Source organism: Rattus rattus, chromosome 10, assembly GCF_011064425.1.
Source record: "Rattus rattus isolate New Zealand chromosome 10, Rrattus_CSIRO_v1, whole genome shotgun sequence".
Lineage (NCBI taxonomy): Eukaryota > Metazoa > Chordata > Mammalia > Rodentia > Muridae > Rattus > Rattus rattus.
The window spans coordinates 49,311,930-49,335,131 of record NC_046163.1 but is presented as its reverse complement, the minus strand read 5'-3'; the positions used below and the strand labels follow the sequence as shown (position 1 = coordinate 49,335,131).

Below are 23,202 nucleotides of genomic sequence, written 5' to 3'. Positions count from 1 at the left end.
TTTTTCATCTTAACTTACTGTTTGCTACTAAGAATTTGCTTGGTGAGGAAATTAGGGTCCAGTTGGCTCTTGGGCTGTTTCATGTATAAGCTGAGTGTCTAGGTTTGGTGATGACCACTTCTGCCTTCCCTCCTTCAGGGCCTCTCAATTTGCCTATTGAAGTCCGTTTTCTTAGTTCCTTCCCATTTGGATTCTAGGGCTGTCACTTCAGGGTGAGAACAGAAGTCACATATTTAGACCAGTTAAATATTTGTTTCTTGGGTTCAAAACCAGATTGTATCATAGTGACTGAATCCTTGAGCGGATTCACTGAAATGGGCTCTGTGTGACCTGCCAGTGTGATAGGCCCTCATTTTCATATTATTCTGGTTGAGGTTCTCTGGGAAGTCAGAGGGTCCTTGTCATAAGAATATGGCAGAGATGTGAGGAGACCTTTGGCTCTTTTCTTGACACTAGACCGTCATTTCCCTTTGGAATTGGTTTAGTCATTTCTCCAGCAAGCTCCCAGGCCTGCAGCTACAGTTAGTGTTCTCATGTAGGAGAGACCAGTCATTCCTCACAGCCTACTGGGGTTCAGGCCACATCAACATAAAAGTTCAGAGGTGTTGTCAGGCAGTGCACGTATTCTGACATGCGGCATAAGTAATGTTTACTCCTGGAGATGGGGATCTCCAGTCACCTAAAACCTTCATCAGTGAACGGAAGCAGTCACTCAGAAATGAAAAGAGGGGGCGAGGAGAATGTTGGGGCTGGTGCTAAACCTGGAGGGTAGGTATGGTTTTTATAGTCAGAGGGGCTGTGATTGAGATAACTTGGACTACTCCCAACACTGGGCTCCATTATTCTACAGTGACTCATGAGTGAAAGTAGGCGGTCGAGGCATTGGAACAGGAAGGACATGGAGCGCCTTGAGTGGACTCAGGTGACCTACTTAGAGAAGCACTGGCCTCTGACTAGCCATAGGAGCCATTCTTGGAGGAGGAGAGATCTTAGCTTGAGGCTATAGAGGCTGGGTTTTGTGTGTGCTGTCTTCTGTTGCTAAGACGGTTTCTTTTTCTTAGAAGAGAAATTCTTGCTGTGTAGCTCTTGTTGGCCTTAGACTCTCAGTGTTCAGTTTTCTTCAGCTTCCTCAAGTGCTAGGCGTACAGTCATGTTCCATCTGCCTACCTGCTTTTTTATCTTTCTTTCCTTGATTCCTTCCTTTTTTTTCTCTTTTAAAAAATTATTTTTAAAAATTTTATCTTTTAAAAATATTGCATCACTTTCCCTTCCCTTTCCTCCCTTCAACTCCTCCCCCATCCCCTACCCTGACTCCACCCCCGCCCCCCATCCTCCTTTGGTTCCTCTCAAAATCATAGTCTCTTGTTGATGTATGTATGTATATGTATGTATGTATTTATGTATATATCTGTATATGTACATATCTATGTAAATTTACACACATGCATGTAAACACCTAAGTCTTTAAATACAGCCTTCTCTGTCCTAGTCCATTTAGTGTTACTTGTGTGTATATAATTTTAGGGTTGACCGCTTGGTCTTGGATAATCAGTTAGAGGGCTCATCCACAGGAAAGACTGTTTCTCCTGCTCTTAGCGTCCCTTTGTTGCCTGCAGTCCTTTGTCTGGGGTGGGGCAGGTGAGATCTCTCCTTTCGTGTCAGCATGACTACTGATGTTGTCCTCGCTCAGGCCGCCATATTGTCCAGGTGTTGTGGGTGAAGCGTCCTTGTCATTTCTAGCAGACAGTATCACAGATTTCCCATGGGTTTTAAAATCGTTCAGCCTGCTCTTCTGAAATGTTCCCCGAGCCTTTGCTGCAGGAGTTGTAGATGTATTAATGGGCAGGGCACCCACAATCACTTTTTCTCTGTATCTTAACAGTTGTTGCAAAGAGAGTTTTTGTTTGTTCGTTTGTTTTGAGAAAGATGAGAGTTATGTTCATCTGTTAGTGTTAGGATGGATATTTAGAATATAGTTAGAAATCACACCGCTTTAGTGAAATGGTCAGTGTTGCTTCTCCTCTGAGGTCCATGGCTTCACTGGCCTTGGATGACTGACTGAGTTTGAGTCTTCACCCCCTGCTAAGTGGACTGTCAGTCCAGCATTCTACCATTGTACCGTTATGCAGTCAGGGCTGGCCTTGAACTCACCGTGTAGACAAGGAAGGCCTGGACCTTCTGATCCTCCTGCCTCTTCCTCCTGAGTTCTGGGACTACAGACACCCAGCACCGTGCATGATTTATGCAGTGCTGGGAATTGAACCCAGAGCCTCATGCCTGGTAGGCAAGCAGTGTACAAACTGATCTACATTCTGGATCTCCTGTTGGCAAGATTCTCCAAGGACTGACTGTAAGGAAAACATTGTTAGACTGTCTAGAAATTCAGAATTCCAAATACCTGTAAAGTATCAGATTGTGACCTAGAATTGGCAAACAGTGACTTTACCTTGTCTTTGTCTTGGTACTTTCTGCCCCAATGCTTTCAGCAGGCATCTTTGGTAACACGGTGTTGAGACATATTAACAAGTTAGCTAATACAAGAGGCTTAGATTATGTAAGAAAATCCTGTACTAGGAAATTATGGAACAAGGAACAAACTGTTCTCTGTCTGTGCTGTCCAGTGTGGTTGTCATTACCCACCTGTGGTTCCTGAGCACTGGAATGTAGTTGCTGTGAAGTTTGAAATGCTCGGTTTCTGTAGCGCTTTGGCTGCTGTGTGGACAGTGCAGCTCTGGAGTGTTTGTCAGGGTTAGGATGTGACTTTTGAGATTGTGCTTTGTGAGAATTAGAGCAGCTGGGAGAGAGTCAAGAGACCTATGAGTGGGCCTGCCACACAGTGTATATCTAACCAGAAGTCCCCTTTTAATGAACGCTCTGAGACGGAAATGAGATGACGTAAGAGGGTGGTACGTAAAGAGCTGGTGGAATTACAGGGACTTGTTCAAGTAGTTTGTATCTGATGGTGTTAGCTTTCAGGGCATTTAGCAGAGAATAGGCTCCAGGGTAGGCTCCATTCTTTAACTAGAACTTTGTTACCTGCAAGCTTCTCAGAGGAAGACTATGGTCTGTATGTTCGTGTTAGCAGAATCTTTTGACATATGTGCCTATGTGTTTTCTCTTAGCTTGAAGGATGCCAATGATGTGCCGATCCAGTGTGAGATCTCTCCCCTCATCTCTTACGCTGGAGAAGTAAGTTGGCTTCACTTTGTCTTCACCACCAAGAAGGGATAAGTACTGTAAGACATCAGTCTGTTCATTAGCTCATGGATCACGCCACAGCACATGCACTTTGATCAGGACCTAGTAGCCTGTGAATATATTTATTACTTACGAGTTTGAAATAAACTTTACAAAGTAGGGGCCAGCAGAGTTGTTTCAGAGAAGCTCGGTGCCTTCCTAAGGCACTCCTCCCGGGAGTGAGCAGAGGACCTGGGTATTTCTGAATTCCTGAGGGTTTCTGCTGTCTTTCATCCATACCATAAATGAACCTGCCTGCTGTTAACAGAAGTCTATATCCCATCAGTGCCTGTGTATTACTGCTTTTAAAAGTAAAGTAAGTATTTTATAATTGGCAAGCTGCTTTTTTAATGCAATGTTAAGTTTTCTTTCTAGGTATCTATCTGCTTTGTTCAAACGCTTGGCACTGAACCTTACAGACCTGTGGAGTTGCGGTCCCCACTGTCCTGCTTATATAACTTCCTTCAGTTACTCATTGTTTAGCTACAGCAGGGATAGTCAACTAGAAAATAACACACACCAAAAAGAAAGAACTCAATATTTTACATTTTTTTTATTTCTTTTGGCATTTGTCTTATAATTCTATAAATCAGACATTAAGTCTAGTCTACAAAGCATGTAAGCATGTGAGGTGAATATTTGACTTCTAAATTCTTACTTTCTTTCTTTTTTTTTTTTTTTTTTCCGGAGCTGGGGACTGAACCCAGGGCCTTTCACTTGCTAGGCAAGTGCTCTACCACTGAGCTAAATCCCCAACCCAAATTCTTACTTTCTAAGTAGCTTTTGGCATAGCACTTTAAATGTCAAGTGCAGCTACCAGGCCAGTGTTGTAGGCAAGGAGCTGCCACTTTTCTGAGACTTCTTGTTTCAATCCTGCAGGGGCTTGAAGGCTATGTGGCAGATAAAGACTTCCATGCACCCTTAATCATCGATGAGAACGGAGTTCATGAGCTGGTGAAAAATGGCATATGATTCCTTAAGGGCCACCTAGGAAGCCATGGTTTTTGATAGATCAACTGTGAACCTGCAGGACCAACCTCTCCTGGACCGCTGAAGTTTGGACGTTCATAGAGTTTCATTTGCTTGCTAGTATCTGATAAGCAAGACAGACTTCCCAGATCCAGACGACTGGATTTCATTTTTAAAAGCATTTTTTTTTTTTTTTTGGTGATTCTCATTGAAGGTCTTATTTATATTTCTAACTGTATAAGTTCTTCCAAGCCAAGGCTCACACGGCAAACAGGAAGCTTCATCAGCTTGCCTCTAGTTGGGACGTTCAGCATGACTTCGCTTGTGCTGGAAGCATTTGGTTTTGAAGTTGTACATATTGATAAGTCATCGTACATGTCAGAAGGTTTCTATGGTACTAAAATTTTGTTTTATTTTATCAAGCATTAAAGTTTTTTAAGAAAATAACTGGACAGTAAAATAAAATTATCTTCTTGTCTCTGCAGTGTTATTTCTACCTTGAGGAAATTCTATTAACAAAATAAAAATCTTGGGAGACGTTTGAGACAATGCATAAAAACAAATAATTGTAGTCAGAGTTTTCTTCAGCAGGCAGCAGACATTGGACTTTGTCTTCTGTCACTCTCCTGTCTCTCTCTGCTAAGCATGTCCCTGCTGCAGAGGGCACTGGCTCAGCTGGACACATGTTTGGTGCCTGCCTGGGCAGGTGGGGTGGTACTAATACCATACCAAATGCATGGGCTCAAGATGGAGAAGCATGTTTAAGTCAGTCATTTACCTTATCGTTCCTCAATATCTTGTAGCACTTAAAACTTAGCAAGTTAATCCCTGTAGTGCTGACATAGAATAGAAGATTGAAAAGGAGAGGGAAATGTGACTCCAGTGTGGGCCGGAAGCCATGGGTGTTGATAAACCATTCATCTAAAACTTCACTTCGCATGAAAGTGCTGAGCCTTGTGGATGCATCTAAATAACATGTTTTGTCTCCCAAAATCTAGATAAATGCAAGAGTATAGAAACTACATTAGAGACTAGCACATTTGCATTTTGCTTTCCATTAATAAGCTCCTGTAAGATGGGCCAAGTGTGACCCTTTAAATGTCACTTCTTACAGAGCGTTGCTCTTTGGTCTTTGTTTGGTTTTGGATTAAGGCCTATAACTTGCACATTTTCTATTTCAACAGCCCAGTTTCGCTATTATCTATTCAAGAGGTTTATGGAACTCGAGTTCTCTTTGGGATGAGCTCCAAATGGATTGAGTTTTTAGCGCCTGAGTGTGGGATCCATTCTTATTTTATTCCCTGAACATTTATTAGTTATCTATCTTTTGGGGTCTTCAGTTCCCAGATATCCCAGGGAAAAGGAGGGAGGCATAGAACCTGGAGGGGTGGCGTGTTTATCAGAGAGGAACAGCACAGGGAATCTCAAGTAAGGAAAGAGCCTGGTAGCTGTGACTGAGGAAAAGTTTACTGCAGGCAGTTCTTCTTAAGTCCGGATGCAGAACTGGATAAAATGTTTTGAATATTGGAATCGAAATCATTTGGCAACAGCAGAGTTTATGAGAGAATAAATAGTTAGCATCCACTCAGATCACACTATGAGTATTTGATCGGTAGCAACGGTGCACATGCAAGCCCACAGGTGTGCTCCACAGCTTTCACTGGACCGTGAGCAAACGACTTGTCAATCCTGACCTCCATCCCCAGGCTTGGAGGCTTTTAGTGATGGAGATTTTATTTCTAGCTCTAGATTATTTTAGCATTTCCTCTTGGTGACTCGTGGCTGCAGAGTCTGATGTGGAGGGGAGGTGAGAGACAGCAGGCATAGTCTAAGGAACTGACCTGCAGCCATTCCATTGGCTTTCCAGTCTGTTTTTCTACTGCCTGAGACAGGTGGTTCTGCAATTCAGTCTCTGTTGACACAAAACCACAGTTTTTACCTCAAAGGTCCTAAGAGATAATTTATTATAGAGTCAAATATGAATGATCATAGCTCAGGAATGCAGATTTAGGTTGCCCCATTCCATATTCCAATGTGGAAGCATTTTTCAAGTCTATTGTAAAACAAAAATGTTGTAAATCAAGGTACTTTTCAAATATACTGAAAGATTAAAATAAATCAGAGACATCTCAATTATAAGCCTTATGCTGTCTAAACTCTTAGCCTCTTGGTTGGCAGATTAGGGTTTTGTTAATACATTCCAAAAGGTTGGGGTTTTTGCTTTGTGTGTGTGTGTGTGTGTGTGTGTGTGTGTGTGTGTGTGTGTGTGTGTGTGTGTTTTGTGAGTCAGATGTTAGGCCTGAAACAGGAGGGCTAGAAATGGCCATCTAGGGAGCTAAAGATAGCCCAAGATAAAATGTAATTAGGTTCTGAACCTGCAACATTTCAACCCTTTCACACCATTGAAGTTCTAATGAGACAGTCGGCCTTTGCTGCACACTTCCTTTCGAGGATTCTTGATCGCCTCTCTGCAACCCAATTTTTAGGAAGTGCACATTAAGACGTGATGCTTACGGCAGCCAGTGAGGTCTAAATGTCTGCCACATATCCAGTGTTATTGCGGTATAAAAATGGCAGTCCTTCCAAAATAGTTTTCATTTCATTGAAAAAATCATAATGCAGAAAGACAATTTAGTGCTAAAAAGAGCAAACAGCGATCACTATCAACTGGTGTTTGGCAGCAAGAGTTCTCGGGAACTCTGTTGTGTTGGGGTTCTCCAGGAAAACTGCTCCTAGGAGGCTGACAGGTAGGTAGGAGAGTTACATAGAGATTTCTCCTAACAGATTGGCTCATGGGGTTGATGAAGCTAAGTTCTGTGACGTCTGAAAAAGCCAGTGGTGTAATTCCAATCTAGAGTCAAGGTAGAGAACTAATGGCACACATCCCAGCGAGTCAGAGGATGCCGGGGTCGTGAAACAAAGAAGATGACTGTCCAGGCTCAAACAGCAGATGGATGCTTCCTCTGCCTTTTTGTCTCCACAGGCCCTCATAGTTCCCACATGGAAGAGGGTGATCATTACAGCATACTGACTGAGTTTCATATGCTGATATCTTCCATCCCCCTCTCCCTTTCCTCCCCCTTTCTCCCCAAGCATCTTTAGAGACCCACCGGGAAAGAATGTTTTACCAGTTCTCTAGGCTTTTCTTAGCCTAATGAAGTTGGCACAAAATTAACATCTCACCACTGTGGGAATATAGATGCTCAATGAATCACTAAGTTCTAACAACATAATGTATGCCACCCACTAAAATAGTCCTATGAACTTTAAAAAGCTCACAGCACAGAAGCGAGCAGGAGGCTAATGGCTGTGTCAGCCTGCTCCAGTCTCCGGGATGTGCTAGGCTAAATTACTGCTAGGCTAAATTTATGTTTAAAAATTTTGGCTGAGTTTTTTCATTTGAGAAGAGAACCAAGGAGAAATTTTCACTTTGTCACAATGACATTATTCCAAATATGTAGTGATCAAGAATTGGCAAAAATAAATTTACAGTAGAAAAATAGAATACCGAAGTCCTAAAGAAGGGATGTCAACTGAGTGAGGGAAGATTGCCAGGGTTAGAAACACTCTACTTGGGCAGTGGTTCATGGAGCCATTTAAAGAAGAAAAAAATCCTAAAAACCGAACAGCTAAGGTTTGTCATTCTTTGAAGTTATGCCTCAATTAAGAAGAAAGACATTTTATGCCGTGCGCAGTTTTGTTTCAAAATGTATGAGAATTCGTTGGTCAAAGATGGGGTTTAAATAACTTAAAATTTCAGTACTAGGATATGGAAGAGTAGGGATTAAAATCCAAGTCTCCTGGCTCTCAAATCTTGCCACACGATCCAATCCAGACAGCATTCTGGAAATGTTGAGCACAAATTAAAGCATTTGAGAGAGGAGCAGATGGAAACTGTTGTGTTTTAACAAGGTTGAAGCTCTCTGTGCTGAAGAGGAAATGGAAAAGCTAAGAAGGGACATCAATTTTTTTTTTTTTTTTTTTTTTTTGTGAACATCACCCCCAATATTTGAAGGAAGGGGGGAGTGGGCAAGCTTTGGCCTTCAGTATCTTAGTTGGGAAGGATCACAGCACAAGAAGAGAGAGGGCCAGATGATGACGTGGCCAGCTGTGGGCCGGGCCATACTTGGGCTACTGTGAAATAATGGGCAACTTGACAAGGTTATGCAATGTAGCTGAGAGCCAATCAATTGTTCCTGGGTCTGGGTGACATTTTCTTGTTATTGGGAAGGTAGGTGTGTGTGTGTGTGTGTGTGTGTGTGTGTGTGTGTGTGTGTGATTGTGCATGTATGTATGTGTGGACATATGTGTGTAAGTGTACATGTGTATGTATGTGTATATACATGTGTATATGTACGTGTGTGTGTGTGTGTGAGTATGTACATATGTATGTGTGACAGCAGAGCACTTCTGGGAATAATTAACATTTGAGAGAACTGGGCTATATTTAGGAAAATCTAATTGTTTCAAGGGAAAGGTTCCTACATTCCTAGCACATGTTTATCTGCTCATAAAAGACATACTGAAGAGTAGAGCATTTGGCCACCTGAATTTGGCACGTGTCAGAACGGCATAGTAGAAGAGGGCCTGAGAGCACGAGATCCCACCCAATTGCATTCATTGAGCAATCGGAAAATGGAATAGAAATCTTGATAACTTAGATATAGGGGATGGGAAGAAAAAACAATCAGCCTGCAATTTGTGTCTCGGGTTGCAGGGAAAACAGACTACCCTTGAAGAGAAGACACTTGAGGTTTCATTCTCAAAGATGAGCATATTCAAATGGAGAATCAATTAAAGGCTCAGGGTACTATTACAATCAGCATTGATTAGTCAAAAGCTATTGGGGGAGGGGTTGTTGCTTTATTGTTTAGTTCTTAAGTACGAACTTGGTAGGGGACAACATTGTGTCACAATGTCCAAAAGATTGGACACATCTGTGTACCTTCTGAAATCCTCTACAATATAGTAGCTCTGGTCTTTTCACCCCCATGACTTAACCTAGCTTTAATATGCCAAGCTGTCAGAAGGACTAGTGTAAAGAAAACTTGGGCTGATAATATGAGGGTATCAGACCCGGTCTGGTGGTACACACCTGTAATTACAGCTCCTGAAAAACGGAGGCAGGAGAATCTCAATTCATAGTGAGTTTGGAGCGAGGCTGAAAGACACGAAACTCCGTCGTGAGCAAACATAAAATATGAGGTAATATTCGAAGCCCCGAAGCAGAATATTTTTGGCAGGGTTGCTTCCTCACATCTTCTGACTGAGTTATAGACTATTTCCTGTGAGTCAGCTGTCTCCCTGAGGAGAGAGTGCAGGCTTGTCTAGGGTCTTGGCTGGCCTAGGTTCTTTGTGGCTTTTGTGGAAGGTTTACATCTGAGCAGCAGAGGGCAGTACAAACGCACGCTGGGATGAATTAATGTGTCAGCCTTGGTTCAGGAGCTCTGGCTTTGTAGGATGGATGTCACCATAAATCCTCACAGAGCTCACTTCCTACCCCTATCCCTTGCCCCCCACCCCCACGGGTATGTCTTTCTGTTGTTCTTCCACTTGGAGAGGACTAGATTACTTGGTTCCAGTGCTTCATTTTGCACAGAAGTAACTGAGGTTCAAAAAGAAGCGACCCCCTTAAGGATGTACTGGATGCTAGATCTTTTAAAAATCCCCTTTTAAAAATAAGGAATTAGCTTTTTCTTACACCTTTACTTATTTGTCACGCCCCCTCTATTATCTTAGAATCTCCTTAAAGTGGGTACAGCATGAAATTCTATTAAGACAATAATAACATTTAAATGATTATGATTACATAGCGGTGTCCCACAATCAGGTCTTTACTATGATTATGCTAATTTAACCTTCCTTCCTTCCTTCCTTCCTTCCTTCCTTCCTTCCTTCCTTCCTTCCTTCCTTCCTTCTTTCCTTCCATTCTTTTTTTTTTTCATGTCTATGAGTACACTGTAGCTGTCTTCAGACACACCAGAAGAGGGCACTGGATCCCATTACAGATGATTGTGAGACACCATATGGTTGCTGGGAATTGAACTCAGGACCTCTGGAAGAGCGGTCAGTGCTCTTAACTGCTGAGCCATCTCTCCAGCCCGTCCCCCTTCCTTTCTGTGGAGTGCCTGCAGGATGCTGAGTCGGCAGAACTTACCCTCTCATTCTCAACATTTTCTTATTTATTTCTTCCTTTTGAAGAATTTCATTTTTAGTCCCAAGCCCCTTTCACTCCCCTTGAGAGCTTTTAATCTTGCTAATAATATTGATTTAATTTCTAGTAGCATTCCTTAATTATGAGTCTTATATACAAGATCATTTTTGAATCATGTATGTAGTGACAGCCCCAGCTTTATTCAATAGCATACTTCACAATGGAAGTTTGAGTTATTCTACACTTCTATTGAGTTTGTTATTACTTTTCTCCAAATCTGTTTTTCTATTTGTTTGTATTAGTTGATTATATATATATAATTTCTATAATTATAAATAATTATAGATATATATATAATAATTAAATATATATAATTTCTATAATTATTTATACTTGTGACATAGCTCCAAAGAGGAGAAGGGAAGGTATGCGCAGCGGGGCGTGTGTCCTGGTGAACTTCACCATGGGATTTTGAGGATTCTGGCTGGCAATATCCTTGGGCAACAATGTACCCTCCCTACCAAACCCTGTCCCTACCAAACCCTGTGTTTCCGATTAGTGTTCTCTTCTGCTCAGCTCTCTGCTTGATTCTCCTGAGTTCTGACAGGATTGGCTGACATCCTTCTTAGAAGGAGCCCTGGTTCTCCTGTGGCAGAGCGGGCAGAGTTGGTGGCATTGACAGCTTGGGTTAAAGAGGAGAGTTTAACTTTTGTGTGTGTTATACATTTTCTCAACCATTCTCCTCTTTGCAGCCCCGAGCCTCATCTGCACAAGCTAGGATAGGTGGCATCCTGGCCCTAACCCTTCCCAGAGAATTGTTGTCTGGTCGGCAGGGGTGTCTCTCTGTGGCAGCTCGTGGGCTTAAAAGACTTAATATGTAAAGAGATTTTGTGATGGGTCATCTTCATTGTCAACGTGACTGGATTTTAGAGTTACCTAGGAGACACACCTTGACCAAGGGAGGGCATTTCCAGAGAAGTTTAACCATAAAAGACCCACCCTGAACTGGGAAGCACCATGCCACTGATATTTTCTCCCTCTGACTCTCTGTGGGCCTCCCTCAATACGTTCCATTCCCAACTTTATGACCTTTTCATATATACATATATATATATGATATATGTATATATATATGTGTATGTGTATATATATATGAAACATGTATATATACACATAGATAGGAGGCATCTACTGGAACAACTTACCAGTGGAAGAAAAACTACTCTCTCCCTCACCAGCAGTCAGCAGTAGCCATTAGCTTCTCGGCTAGGGGCAGGGCCTTGTTTTCCCCAACCATGGTGGAGTTTTGACTGCCTTGATCTTGTGCAGATAACCACCACTAATGGAGTTCATGTGTACAACTGCTATGTCGTGTTCGAAAGCCACGTCAAAGCGCGCCTGTCCACTCTTCCGTTCTCCCATCCATTCCACCTTCTCTTCTGCAGTGTTCTCTGAGCCTTGGGCACACGCATGATACAGATGTCTCATTGAGAGCTGAGCACTCACAGTCCTTCTTTCTTAGCACCTGGACTAGTTTTAAATCTCTGCTTTTACGGCTGTCAGCTACCACAAATGAACGACGACAACAAAAGTCAAACCCCTCTCTGACCAAGATGGAGAGTAGCCCAGGTCTGTGGGTATAAAAATGAGTATTCAGAAGGTCATTTGATATCATGACCATTTCCCAGTAGCAGTCTCCCCACACCTAGGTCCCAATGTCTCTGCAGCCATGAGTTTCGGACCAGGTTACAGTACTGCGGATGGATTCTTCTTTCTTGTGGATCAGGCCTTGCAATCAGAAAGTGATTGGTTACTCTGTAACCGTCCTGCTGCCGCTGCATCTGTGTACACATCCCACCTAAGCAGGCCAGTACAGCAGGTCCCATGCTGAGAAAGACCATTGATGTCTTTTTTCCCTCTGCTGTCTGCACAGCCCCTCTGGCACTCTGAAAGCAAGCCAGCAGGGGAAACGCTTCCTGGTCAATCCCACTTGGATTTCTCTTTGTCCTGCAACCAGCATGAGCGGTTTCTTCAGTAACAGTGTTTTACTGTTAGATATATGCCTTGCACCTCTTCAGATGGGTTCTGGGAATCGATATCAAGTCTTAACGCTTTGTACAAACACTTTATTAACCAAGTTTTCTCATCTGTGGGATTTTAATTTTGGTTATTCTTAGTGCCCTTCATCTCTAGGAGTTTTGTTTAGTTTTTTGAAAATAGCAGTTTCTTATTTATATTTCCAAGACATTGTTCTCAGACTTGCCTTTAACTATTCGCATCGAGTTTTCTTTTTATTTCTTAGAAAATATTTATGATATCTGCTTTAAAGTCTTTTACGAGTAAGCCTGACATTAGGGCTTCCCCAGGAAATATTTCTATCAAATACTTTTTTTTTCCTTTTTTTCTTTTTCTTTTTTTTCTTTCCGGGGCTGGGGATCGAACCCAGGACCTTGCGCTTCCTAGGCAAGCGCTCTACCACTGAGCCAAATCCCCAACCCCTTTTTTTTTCTTACATAGGCTCCTTTTCTTGGTTTTGTGTATGTCATTTAAAAAACTACTGGATGAATAAAATAGCACCACATAGTAACTCTGAAAATCATATTTTCCTCTTTTCCTTGTTGTTACTGATTTAATAGTCTTTATTCTTTGCATGGGTGAACACTAATGTTTCTGTTAGGTTAACTTAGTAGCCAGCTATAAAAGAACTTTCTTTAGCTATTTTAAACCAAATGTTTCTCTGCTTTCTGCTGACTGATTCTACCTGTGTGCCAGGGTACAATCTCAAAGCACTGGCTAGCTTCTTATAACACTTCCTTTTCTCTTCAATTCTTGTTTGCCTGGTATCTTCTTGTTAGCCCTAGTCATGAAGATAATACCATTTCCAGGCATTTCTAGGCAGACTTATGGGCTTAGTTGTGAGTCTTTCCAATCCCTAAGAAAGTACTGGGGACATTTTCAAAGTTCATGTAGAAACCTCATTTTTCCTTTAAAGCATTTTTGACCAGCTTCTTGCTTGTTTCGGTGTGTATGGCTGCCATAGGTCCCTGCAACGTTATACCACTACCACTGAACATCCTAAAGATACAGTTTCCTACTGGGTGAAATCTGAGTCAGGTCAAATAAAGACAACTCTAGAATATAGAGTTTCCAAACAGCTGCCAGATGGGGAGGAAAGGCAGAGAAGGATCGCAAAACTTTTTGCAAAACTTTTGAAAAACTTCCAAACCGTCTGCTCTCTCTAGAGGTGAATGGGTAGCTATTTTTCACAGATATAGTTCTGAGGCTGCTAGTATGAATCTTTTATTTTAGTGGTTTGGGAACTCGAGGCATTATGCATGCTAAGCAAATGCTGTACTCTGAACAGTATTCTCAGACTATCCCCCTCTCCTCTCTCTCTCTCTCTCTCTCTCTCTCTCTCTGTGTGTGTGTGTGTGTGTGTGTGTGTGTGTGTGTGTGTGTGTGTGTGCATGCAGATGTGTGCTGAGAGCAGAGACTAGTCAATAGTCAAATGGCTGGACTGTCCGGCCAGCAAGGGCCAGGATTCTCTAGATTATAGGTGCACACTACCATTCCCAGCTTTCATACAGATGCTGGGGATCTGAATTCAGCTCCTCCTTCTTAAATGGCAAGCACTTTTCCAACCAAGCCACTTCTTCAGCAAAATCCACCGCCTTCCAACATCTATTCTGATACAGGGTCTCATGTAGCCCAGGCTAACCTCAAACTTGCCACGTAGCCAAGGATCACCTTGACCTTCTGATCCTCCTGCCTTGTCTTCCTGCAAGCCGAGATTATGATGATGTGTTTCTCCGTCTGGTTTATAAGGCTACTGCTGAGCGGAGCATTGGAGGGCAAAACCGGGGCAGGTTAGAACCCACAATGCTTGTTTTTGTTTTTTGTTTTTTTTTTTTAACCTCATTTTAGAGGCTTCTCCTTAACGTCCCTTCAGTTGTTGCAAGTGTCTGAAAAAAGGTTGATTGTAATGAGTTCTTCAGTGCTCTGGTTTTACGGAGCAGAGTTTTACAAGTCTTTACCTTTGCCAGGCTGCAGATGCTTCTCACTTGTGGTCTCAGGTGATGAAGGCACAAACTCATGGATGTTGGCCGTCCTGAACACGGTTAAATTTTTGTCTTAAAGACTTCACATCTTTTAATCCAAAATGCTATCTACAATACACAGAGCACAGAAAAGTTATTTTAGACATGTTCCAAGGCTTGCAAGCCTGTGTCTTAGTTACAACAGAGCACATCTTGTGGCCGATCCAGTGATTTTATTTTATTTTATTTTTATAGCGATTGCTTAAACAACTTAAACGATACAAACACTGTTTTCCCTTGGCGATCCCCTTAGACATACACAGGGCAGAATCACACAGGCCTTTTGTATTTATTGGTGGGTAAACTCAGGCATCGAATTTCACAGTTTAGACCCAAGTCATATAGCCTATGCTTATCTAAGCAATGTGATTGTTTGAGGTTTGGTGCAGAACACTTGATTTTGCAGAGTATAGCAAGAGGGGGATAATGAATGGTTAAGTGGGAGCCAGGGCTTCCCAACATCCTTGTAAGACTATGGGAGATATATCCCAGAGATTGCAGTTTCTGCTGCTTCCAAGAAAGAAAAAGAAAAGAGAGAGAGAGAGAGAGAGAGACCCTCCCAGCATAGTCTGTTCTTCCTTATGTGCAACAGATTCCCAAAGGGGAAGTTGTTCAGCATACAGAGCGGAAGTCCACCATAGGACCAGCAAACTAAACATAAAGCAACTCTCAATTTCCAGTCAGTGAGGAGAGAAAGCGCCTGTCTGAGGTACTTTCTCTCCTACTGTTTTTATCAGATGTTAACTTGACGTTTTGATGACAGTCTCACGTTCCTATAAAGTCTTTGTTTCTTTCATCAATAATGGCTCTGCTCAGGTCTCCAAGCCCAGACCACCAATTTTATTTCCATTCAATTCTTTCTGCTCCCTCCCTGAAAAGTGCAAATCAAGTCCTTTTATATTATTCCAAAACCCAGGCTTCCTTTAGTCCTTTCACCATTCCTCCCCCAAAATAATGGCTCCTTTGTGAAGAACCAAACAATAGCAAACTAGCGGTCATCTGTGATGCTCTTCAAGTCCTATATTTAACCGGCAAGCTGTTTATTCAGAAACACAATCTGACCTACTGGGTAACCAATTTTTGTTTAACATATCTGAGAGCAAGTACAGCCAGCCCCTGTGGAAACCTCATCTGGCTTCCTGTATACGATAGGGACCATTTTAGGACACACCAAAATTATATCATTTGATAAAGTCCCAAAGTGGAAAATTAAAAGTGTAGCCCATATCTGTGTTGTATTTTTATCATTCCACAGATTTTTTTTTTTTTTTGCTGTGGTTGCTTTTTTTCTACTTCTAAAAAATGTTTTTTGAAGCTCAGTTTTTTTCATTATCCTTGAATATACATTTTGGAGACCATTCTGATTATATAATATCATGTTTCAGAATCAAATACTCTGTGGGTTTCTTCTAGCAACAGTCTTTTAAACTGATTCCAGAACAGAAATAAAATGGCTGGCGAAGCGGGGTTGAGAGACGGGCGCCTGTGAGGCGTAGCTGTGTTTCGGCAGCCTGTTCGCATGGCGTCAGCGGTCTCCCCCATCTCCCCTTATTTTCCCTTGGTAAGCCGTTTCAGAGTTGGGTCAACTGACCAGGTCCCCCTTATGGCACGTTCTCTGAGATAGATGCGGTATTCTAGATTGGAAATCAAGATATCTGGATTCTGAATGGCCATTCTGAGAGGCTGAGTGTGTGTGTGTGTGTGTGTGTGTGTGTGTGTGTGTGTGTGTGTGTACTTCACATGAAAGGCATTCTTCTTCCTCTTCTTTTTCTTTTCTTCTCCTCCTCCTTCTTTTCTTCTCATCCTCTTTCTCCGTCTTGTCCTCCCTTACTTCTTCCTCTTCCTCCTCCTTCTCATTCTCCTCCTTCTTTTCCCTCTTTTTCCTTTTGAGATTGGGCTTTGAGATTGAGATTGTAGCCAGTCTGGTCTCAACCCTCTTGCCCCAGGGTTCCAAGTGCTGGGGTCACAGGGATGGGCCATGCTGGCTCAAGCTTCAGTTTCCTCTTCTACCGTATGGACGAGACAGTGAGGGAGGGAGGAGGGAGGACAGAGGAGGAGGAGTTGGACTCAATGAGCCTGAAAACCTCTTCAAGCTCTTATTTATGTTTTTCTGTAGCTCCATGAAGACATCTTTCTGATTATGTAATAGAAACCTAAAGTACCCAGTGTTTAAATTTTCTGAATTTCCTGATTATGCCTATTCTGTGCCTTTTTATAGATAATTAATATTCATTAATTTAAATACGTATGAATGCACATGCGCATAACATGTATCTTCCATTTCTAACATTCTTCCTTATTAACATTTATTTAGTGATCAGTATGATACTGACGCTGTTGCAGCTACTTCCAAATATTGATGAGTCCGGTTATCTCTCAGAGCAATCATCCAGGGTGTGTGCATCACGGATATGAGGCACAAAGAGACAGAACGCTGTGCTCACCCTCAGGTGACAGCACAGAGCTGAACGAAGATCCAAACTCACTAGGAATCGTGATGGCGACCACTGCACCATGTCATCCAAGAGCTAGTGTTATGCTTCCTTCTTCTTAACAGAGACTCGCACTGCTGGCTTTCTATTCTTTGCCTTTCTATGTAAAACTGAATAAAATACTCATCTTTGTTCACTGTTCCTGGCTTTCATTCATGTCTTTTCTGTGCCTTTCTATATGCCAAAACCAGAGCATGAATAAAACACTGTTGTTCTTTGTTCCAACCCAAAAGTTCCTCCTGTGTTCCTCTTCCCTGTCTTTGGGACATTTGTTCATGTCTTGGTTTGCCCTCCCAGCCTTGAGGGCTTTGCTTGGCTCCTTCTGACTTGAATTTCAAACTACATTCATTTTTTTCAATTTTATCTATTTCACTTCCCTTGCATTAGTGCTTTGCCTGCGTGAGATGTCAGATCTCCTAGAACTGGAGTTACAGACAGCTGCAATTGGCCATGTGAGTGCTAGAGATTGGACCCAAGTCTCCTGGAAGAGCAGCCCGTGCTCTTAACCACTGAGCCACCTCTCCAGACCTACATTTGTTATTCAAGACCAGGAAAAATTATATTTCCCCATGAAGGCTTTGTGACTCATCCAACAGGAAGTCCTCTCGCCTTTCATTAAAATCCTGGACCAAAGGCTCAGTGAGGGCACCTGCTCTCTCCCATGTGTGCTCAAGGCTATGCTTATGATTGGACATCTACTATGAGCTGCCAAAATAGTGGGATAGACAGGTGGAGCATAAACCTAATGCTTGACTATGTACACACATCGGAATACTACGCAGCCATAAACAGAACAGGAGCCGGCCATTTACATCAATATGGGTGAATCTGGAGAGCACCATGTTGAGCGAGACAATCCGGACATAGAAAGACCAAGATTGGATGCTTCCATTAACTTGTGCTGTCTTAAAAAAAAGAGTTACACGAGGCTGGTAAGATGGCCCAGTGGGTAAAGGTGCTTATGATACAAGCCTGACCAACTGAGTTCTATTTCTGGAAACTATGTAAAGGTTGGAGGAGAGACCCGACGCTACAAAGTCATGACATGAGTGTACACATCATTCATACACACACAACAACAAGTAATCTTAAAAAAAAAAAACCACGTAGCATTAAGAGTACAGAGTGGAAGAACAGTCATTGGAGGAGGTGGGAGGGAACAGTGGGAAGAGGTTCTTAACAAGAAGTAACCGTAAGATAGGAGGAACAAGGTCTGGTCAGACAGTGGGCAGGCCAACCACAGCTCACATCAAGCTGTATATTTCAGAAATAGCAGTAGCAGCTGGAGAGATGGCTCAGCGGTTAAGAGCACTGACTGCTCTTCCAGAGGTCCTGAGTTCAAATCCCAGCAACCACATGGTGGCTCACAACCATCTGGAATGGGCTCCGATGCCCTCTTCTGGTGTGCCTGAGGACAGCGACAGTGTACTCATAACTAAAATAAATGAATGATTCTTTAAAAAATAATAAAAGAGGACGCTAGTGTTCTCAGCACAAAGGAATGGTAGGCGTTTGAGGTGGTAGCGATGGCAAATGCTGCTCTTTGATAACCCAGTGTATACATATGCTGGAGCATTATACCATATCCCATAAGTATCATGCAATCACGCCAATTAAAACATTAGGGGAAACAAAGCTTAGAGGCTGGTCGAGGGCGGGCCCATTTGCACAATCAACATGAAGTGGAGGGAGGAAGAGAATGTGAAACATGCCTGTGATAGAAGACGGGAGAACCAGACAGAGCAAATGTGCCTCTGTCGGGGGTTATGGGGAAAGAAATGCATCCTGGGAAGTTACTACCCTCTGACCTGTAAGAAGGGTCCTCCTTTTTCTCTTTTTAGGTCATTTTTAGCTGGAGCCACTTGAGCCATGTAATTGCTTTGGAAAATATCTTCTAGTATTTTTTGGGTTGGGGCACTTAATGCTTGGGAAACATCACCTGGCCTTTGGTATAATCCGTGGTTTCGTTAGGGTTTCTATTGCCGCAACAAAACCACCTCAACCAAAAAACAAGTTGGGGAGGAAAGGGTTTATTCGGCTTACACTTCTACATAGCTGTTCATCACCAAAAGAAAGTCAGGACTGGAACTCACACAGGACAGGAACCTGGAGGCAGGAGCTGATGCAGAGGCCATGGAGGGATGTTAGTTACTGGATTGCTTCCCATGCCTTACTCAGCCTGTTTTCTTATAGAACCCAAGACCACCAGCCCAGGGATGGCACCACCCACAATGGGCTGGGCCCTCCACCCTTGATCACTAATTGAGAAAATGCCTTACAGCTGGATTTTATGGAGGCATTTCCTCAAGGGAGGCTCCTTTCTGTGATGACTCCAGCTTGTGTCAGGTTGACATACACAATCAGCCACTTCAATCCGATTAGTTGGAGCAAGATAGAGCTCCCTGGATGGGCTATGGCTTGTGAATACTCTGTGAGGGGACCTGGTATTGGAAACATTGTATTAGAGACAGTCATCAGATGGCTTGGTGAGCATAGAGAAACAGCCTGTAAGGAAGGTCTTATATGGTGGAAATCTGGGGAAGGGGTGGAGAAGGTGTGCTCAAGTTGCCAAAATTTGCCTATTGTCTCAACTTTAAATCTGTCCTTCTGTACCCTGCTCTCTGATGAAAGAGCTGGAAGTTTGCAAACCAAACTCAGTTCTCCCTTTATGGGCTTCCTTTTGGGCTCTGACCATAGGAAACAAGAGGCAGAGCCAAAAGGCAGAAAAAGACAAGAAAGAGGTCATTTTTCTGTCCCTTGATATTAGCGTCACTGCTCCAGACGTGACACCTTCCCCCAGCAGTGGCATTCCACACCATGGTGGCAGTTTGCTCCAGCTCCTTTCCTATTAGCAGAATCCTAGTGTAGCATCTCTCGGTCCAGAAGAAACGAGTGTGAACTGCCTCAAATGTCAAGCTCTAATTTCTCGGTGTCCCCTCCTCCCAGGCCTTCAGTCTGACCTGTCTACTTTTGTTCTCTGAGGTTTAGGGAGGTAACTACTATGTGAGGTTTTCATTTCTCCTAGTTAGCCTTCCAAGACCTGTGCAACAACAATAACAACACTCTTCAATTTCTGTTGAAATACTCAGGGTGGGGAGGGTGTGACTGTTGTTCTGAATATTATTTTTTTTATGGGGGTGTGTAATGTGTACGGGTGTTTTGCCTGTATGTATGTGTATGTAGCATTTGCTTTGCCTGTTGGCCACAGAGGTCACCAGAGGGCATTGGACAATCTAGAAACTGGGGTTACAGATGTGTGTGAGCCACTGTGTGAAGTACTGGGAATCACACCTGGGTCTTCTGTAGGAGCAGGCAGTACTTTTAAACATGGAGCCATCTCTCCAGCTCATCCCTTCTGACTAAATTTATTTAAAGTATTTGTTATTTTTATTCTCTCTCTCTCTCTCTCTCTCTCTCTCTCTCTCTCTCTCTCTCTCTCTCTCTGTATGTATGCCATATGTGTGCAGTGCCCAAGAAGGCCAGAAGAGGGCTTTGGAGCACCTGGAGCAGGTATTATAGGTGGTTCTGACCCACCCAACGTGGGTTCTGGAGATGAACTTTCATCCCCTGAGTGAGTAACAATCACCCTTAACTTCGGACTCATCCCTTTAGACCTTTTGACTAATCCAGAAGTAGAGTGAGGTCACAAGAAAAACACTTGGGAGTCTAGGCACCAGGTAGCCAAAGCCTTACCAGGAACGGCAACAGGAGTCGTCCAGCTATCTTCCTTCAGTGGGGTAGTGATGTCTCCCTTCTATTCTTATTGGAATGTTAGGAAACACACCAGGATAGAGTTGGAAGTAGTCTGATTGCACATTCCGTAAGCTCACACGTCACCGTCTAAGTAGCAAAGAGAAGTATACTGATGTTCTAAGGATTCAGAGGGTGGTGTGGATCCCGGGGCAGGAATTGTGGCTCTATCTTGGGAAGAGTGTAGATTGGAAACTGGAAAACCACCATGATCTTGGCCAGGGTCATTTTCATGTGGGTTCCTTCATTCCTTCTCCTGGGGATTTACTTCCTCTGCCTGATCCCATAGTCTGTCTGATACAGAGAGTATTTCTGCCTGTGGCTTTAGGGTTGATATCTCCTCTTTGAAAATGAGCACTGGGTAGGACTTTTCTCTGCTTCAGCTTTAAATTTTATAAAACAGCACCCCAAGAGCAGCTTAGTTAGATTTCTATTCACGGTCTTTTCAGGTATGGCCCTGGAAGTAGAGATTCCCTAATGAAAGCCTACATTCATGAGGTCCAACCTGCATGAGAGTGAGGACAGCATCAGTGTGCACTGAGAGGACATTCAGGCATCAACCTGTCAGGCTTGGTCTTAGTAAAGACGATGAAACCTGGAGTTTGAGTCAAGACCAGATTTTGACATCGGTGTTCTTTTCAGATTGATTCTTAAAAGGAAATGGGGGAGGAAGGGAACTGAGCCTCCAGGTAAGGACCCAGGGGCTCCAGCTTCAGTGAGCACAGGGGAGCTGAAGACTCAGGACACATCCTACCCTTCCTCTCCCTTAGACCTCTCAAGCACATCCAAGATTTCTCACGAAAAAAATTAACTTTACCTTTAATCTTCAATCCATTGAAGAGATGAAGGCCTCCCATTGACTTAGCAACAATACGAGCTTTCAGAGCTCACCCATGCTGCTGACACCCCGTGAGATAACGTTCCCCAGACTCTGTTCCTCCTATATTAGTCAGGCTTCTCTAGAGAAAGAGAACGGATATACTGACTCTGGATTAAATGAGGATTAGTGAGAGTGGCTCACAGGCTGTGGTCCAGGCCAAGAATCCATTCCTTCTTCAGTCCACAAGACTGGATTCTCAGCTGGTCATTGTTGGGACCTCAAAGAAGTCGGTTCTAATAACCGTGAAGGAATACCTCACCATCAGGATTGGGGAAGTTGTCAGGAGGCAAACAGCAAAAGCTTCCTTTTTCCCTGTCCCTGTGTAGTCGGCCACCAGAAGGTGTGGCCCAGATTTAGGATGGGTCGTCTGACCTCTAATAATGCAATCAGGAAAAATCCTTAGCCGGTGTGCTCAGCTGTGATGGTTTAAGTTGATTCCAGATGTAGTCAAGTTGGCAATAAAATGCCCAAGATCAAACCCCTCCTCAAGCCACTCCCACAATTTCTTACTGGTCCAGGGATATTTTGCTGGTTTTTCTTTTTTTATTTTTCTTTTGTTAGCAGCAAATTTCTTCAGTGGTTTAAAAGAAAGCATTCTCTGCTACTAGGTTCTGTCTTGGACATGAAGGGCCTTGGAGAATATAGATTCCATTTGGAAGGGTAACGTCTGAGCCTTCCTGGAAGCCTGGGGCCAGGAACTGACTGGGAATTTGAGTGCTGCTGAGCGTTCCACACTGGACCTGCACACAGAAAATTAGCGTCGATGCTATAAATTCTTTCCTGCTGTGAAGTACTTTTATATTAGAAGCCAGGAGGTGCTGTTCTGGCGTAACTGTGGGCCACGGGATGGATGGACTGCCCTGTGAAAGAGGAGGGTGGTATGAAGTCCTTGAATTGAGATGCTTAATACTTATTTAGATGGCTTGAGATGACTTTTAATACTTATTTAGAAGCTCTGTCACCCAAATGATAATCACAGATATTATCCCTGCATGCATCCCAGTGCCCTTTGGACGTAGATGAGGAGAGTCATGAAAATCTCTAAAGGTAAGCCTCCAAAAAGTAAAAATAATTGGATCTTACAACATTGAATCCAAGTAAAACAGTGGAGACCACCGTTCCTCCCCAACACACTGGAAAAACCCCATCCCGGAGGAGAGGCAGCTAAGGGTCTTTATACTCATAAAGAGGGTTATGGTTGTGTGAGCAAGGAGGGCTCCAAACTGTGACGGAGTCAGGAAGACGCTGCTGTTCCTCAGACTCTATTTTGCTGTGACAGACGAATGTGTGAGGTGCTGGGAGGTAGATGTCGCTGAGGGCAGGATAAGGTACGAATGTCGGAAGGGAAGCGAATCAGGATATCTCTAAAGCAGACAGAGAGTGTTGATAAACAACCACGCTGTTGAAAAATGTTCCCTGAAGATGTTTAAAATAGGCTGGTCTCTTAGCCAAGGACAGTGCCGTGCTCCAGCCTTATAACCAGAAGGAAGGTCATATTCTTTAGGATAATGCTATAAAGCACATGGTTTCAACACTTTTGTAGCCATCATTTTGTTCAGGAATCTACAGCCAAGTTGAGGTTCTGAGTTTCCTGGTTTTGTTTTTTCACCCTTCGAGTCTGGA

At 43.1% G+C, this 23,202-nt stretch overlaps 1 protein-coding gene across 3 annotated transcripts in view; it reads left to right on the top strand.

Moving 5' to 3' along the window:
- The window catches only part of Uap1 (UDP-N-acetylglucosamine pyrophosphorylase 1), a 32,886-nt gene extending 28,143 nt beyond the window's left edge, over window positions 1-4,743 (top strand). For 2 of the 3 annotated variants that reach the window (XM_032914797.1, XM_032914800.1), the window contains 2 exons: window positions 3,123-3,189; window positions 4,117-4,743. In XM_032914797.1, the coding sequence (XP_032770688.1) occupies window positions 3,123-3,189; window positions 4,117-4,209 (160 nt within the window). In that variant the 3' untranslated portion in view covers window positions 4,210-4,743. The remainder of the gene's footprint in view (window positions 1-3,122; window positions 3,190-4,116) is intronic. The other variant, XM_032914798.1, reaches the window with a different exon arrangement.
- The last annotated feature ends 18,459 nt before the right edge of the window (window positions 4,744-23,202 follow it).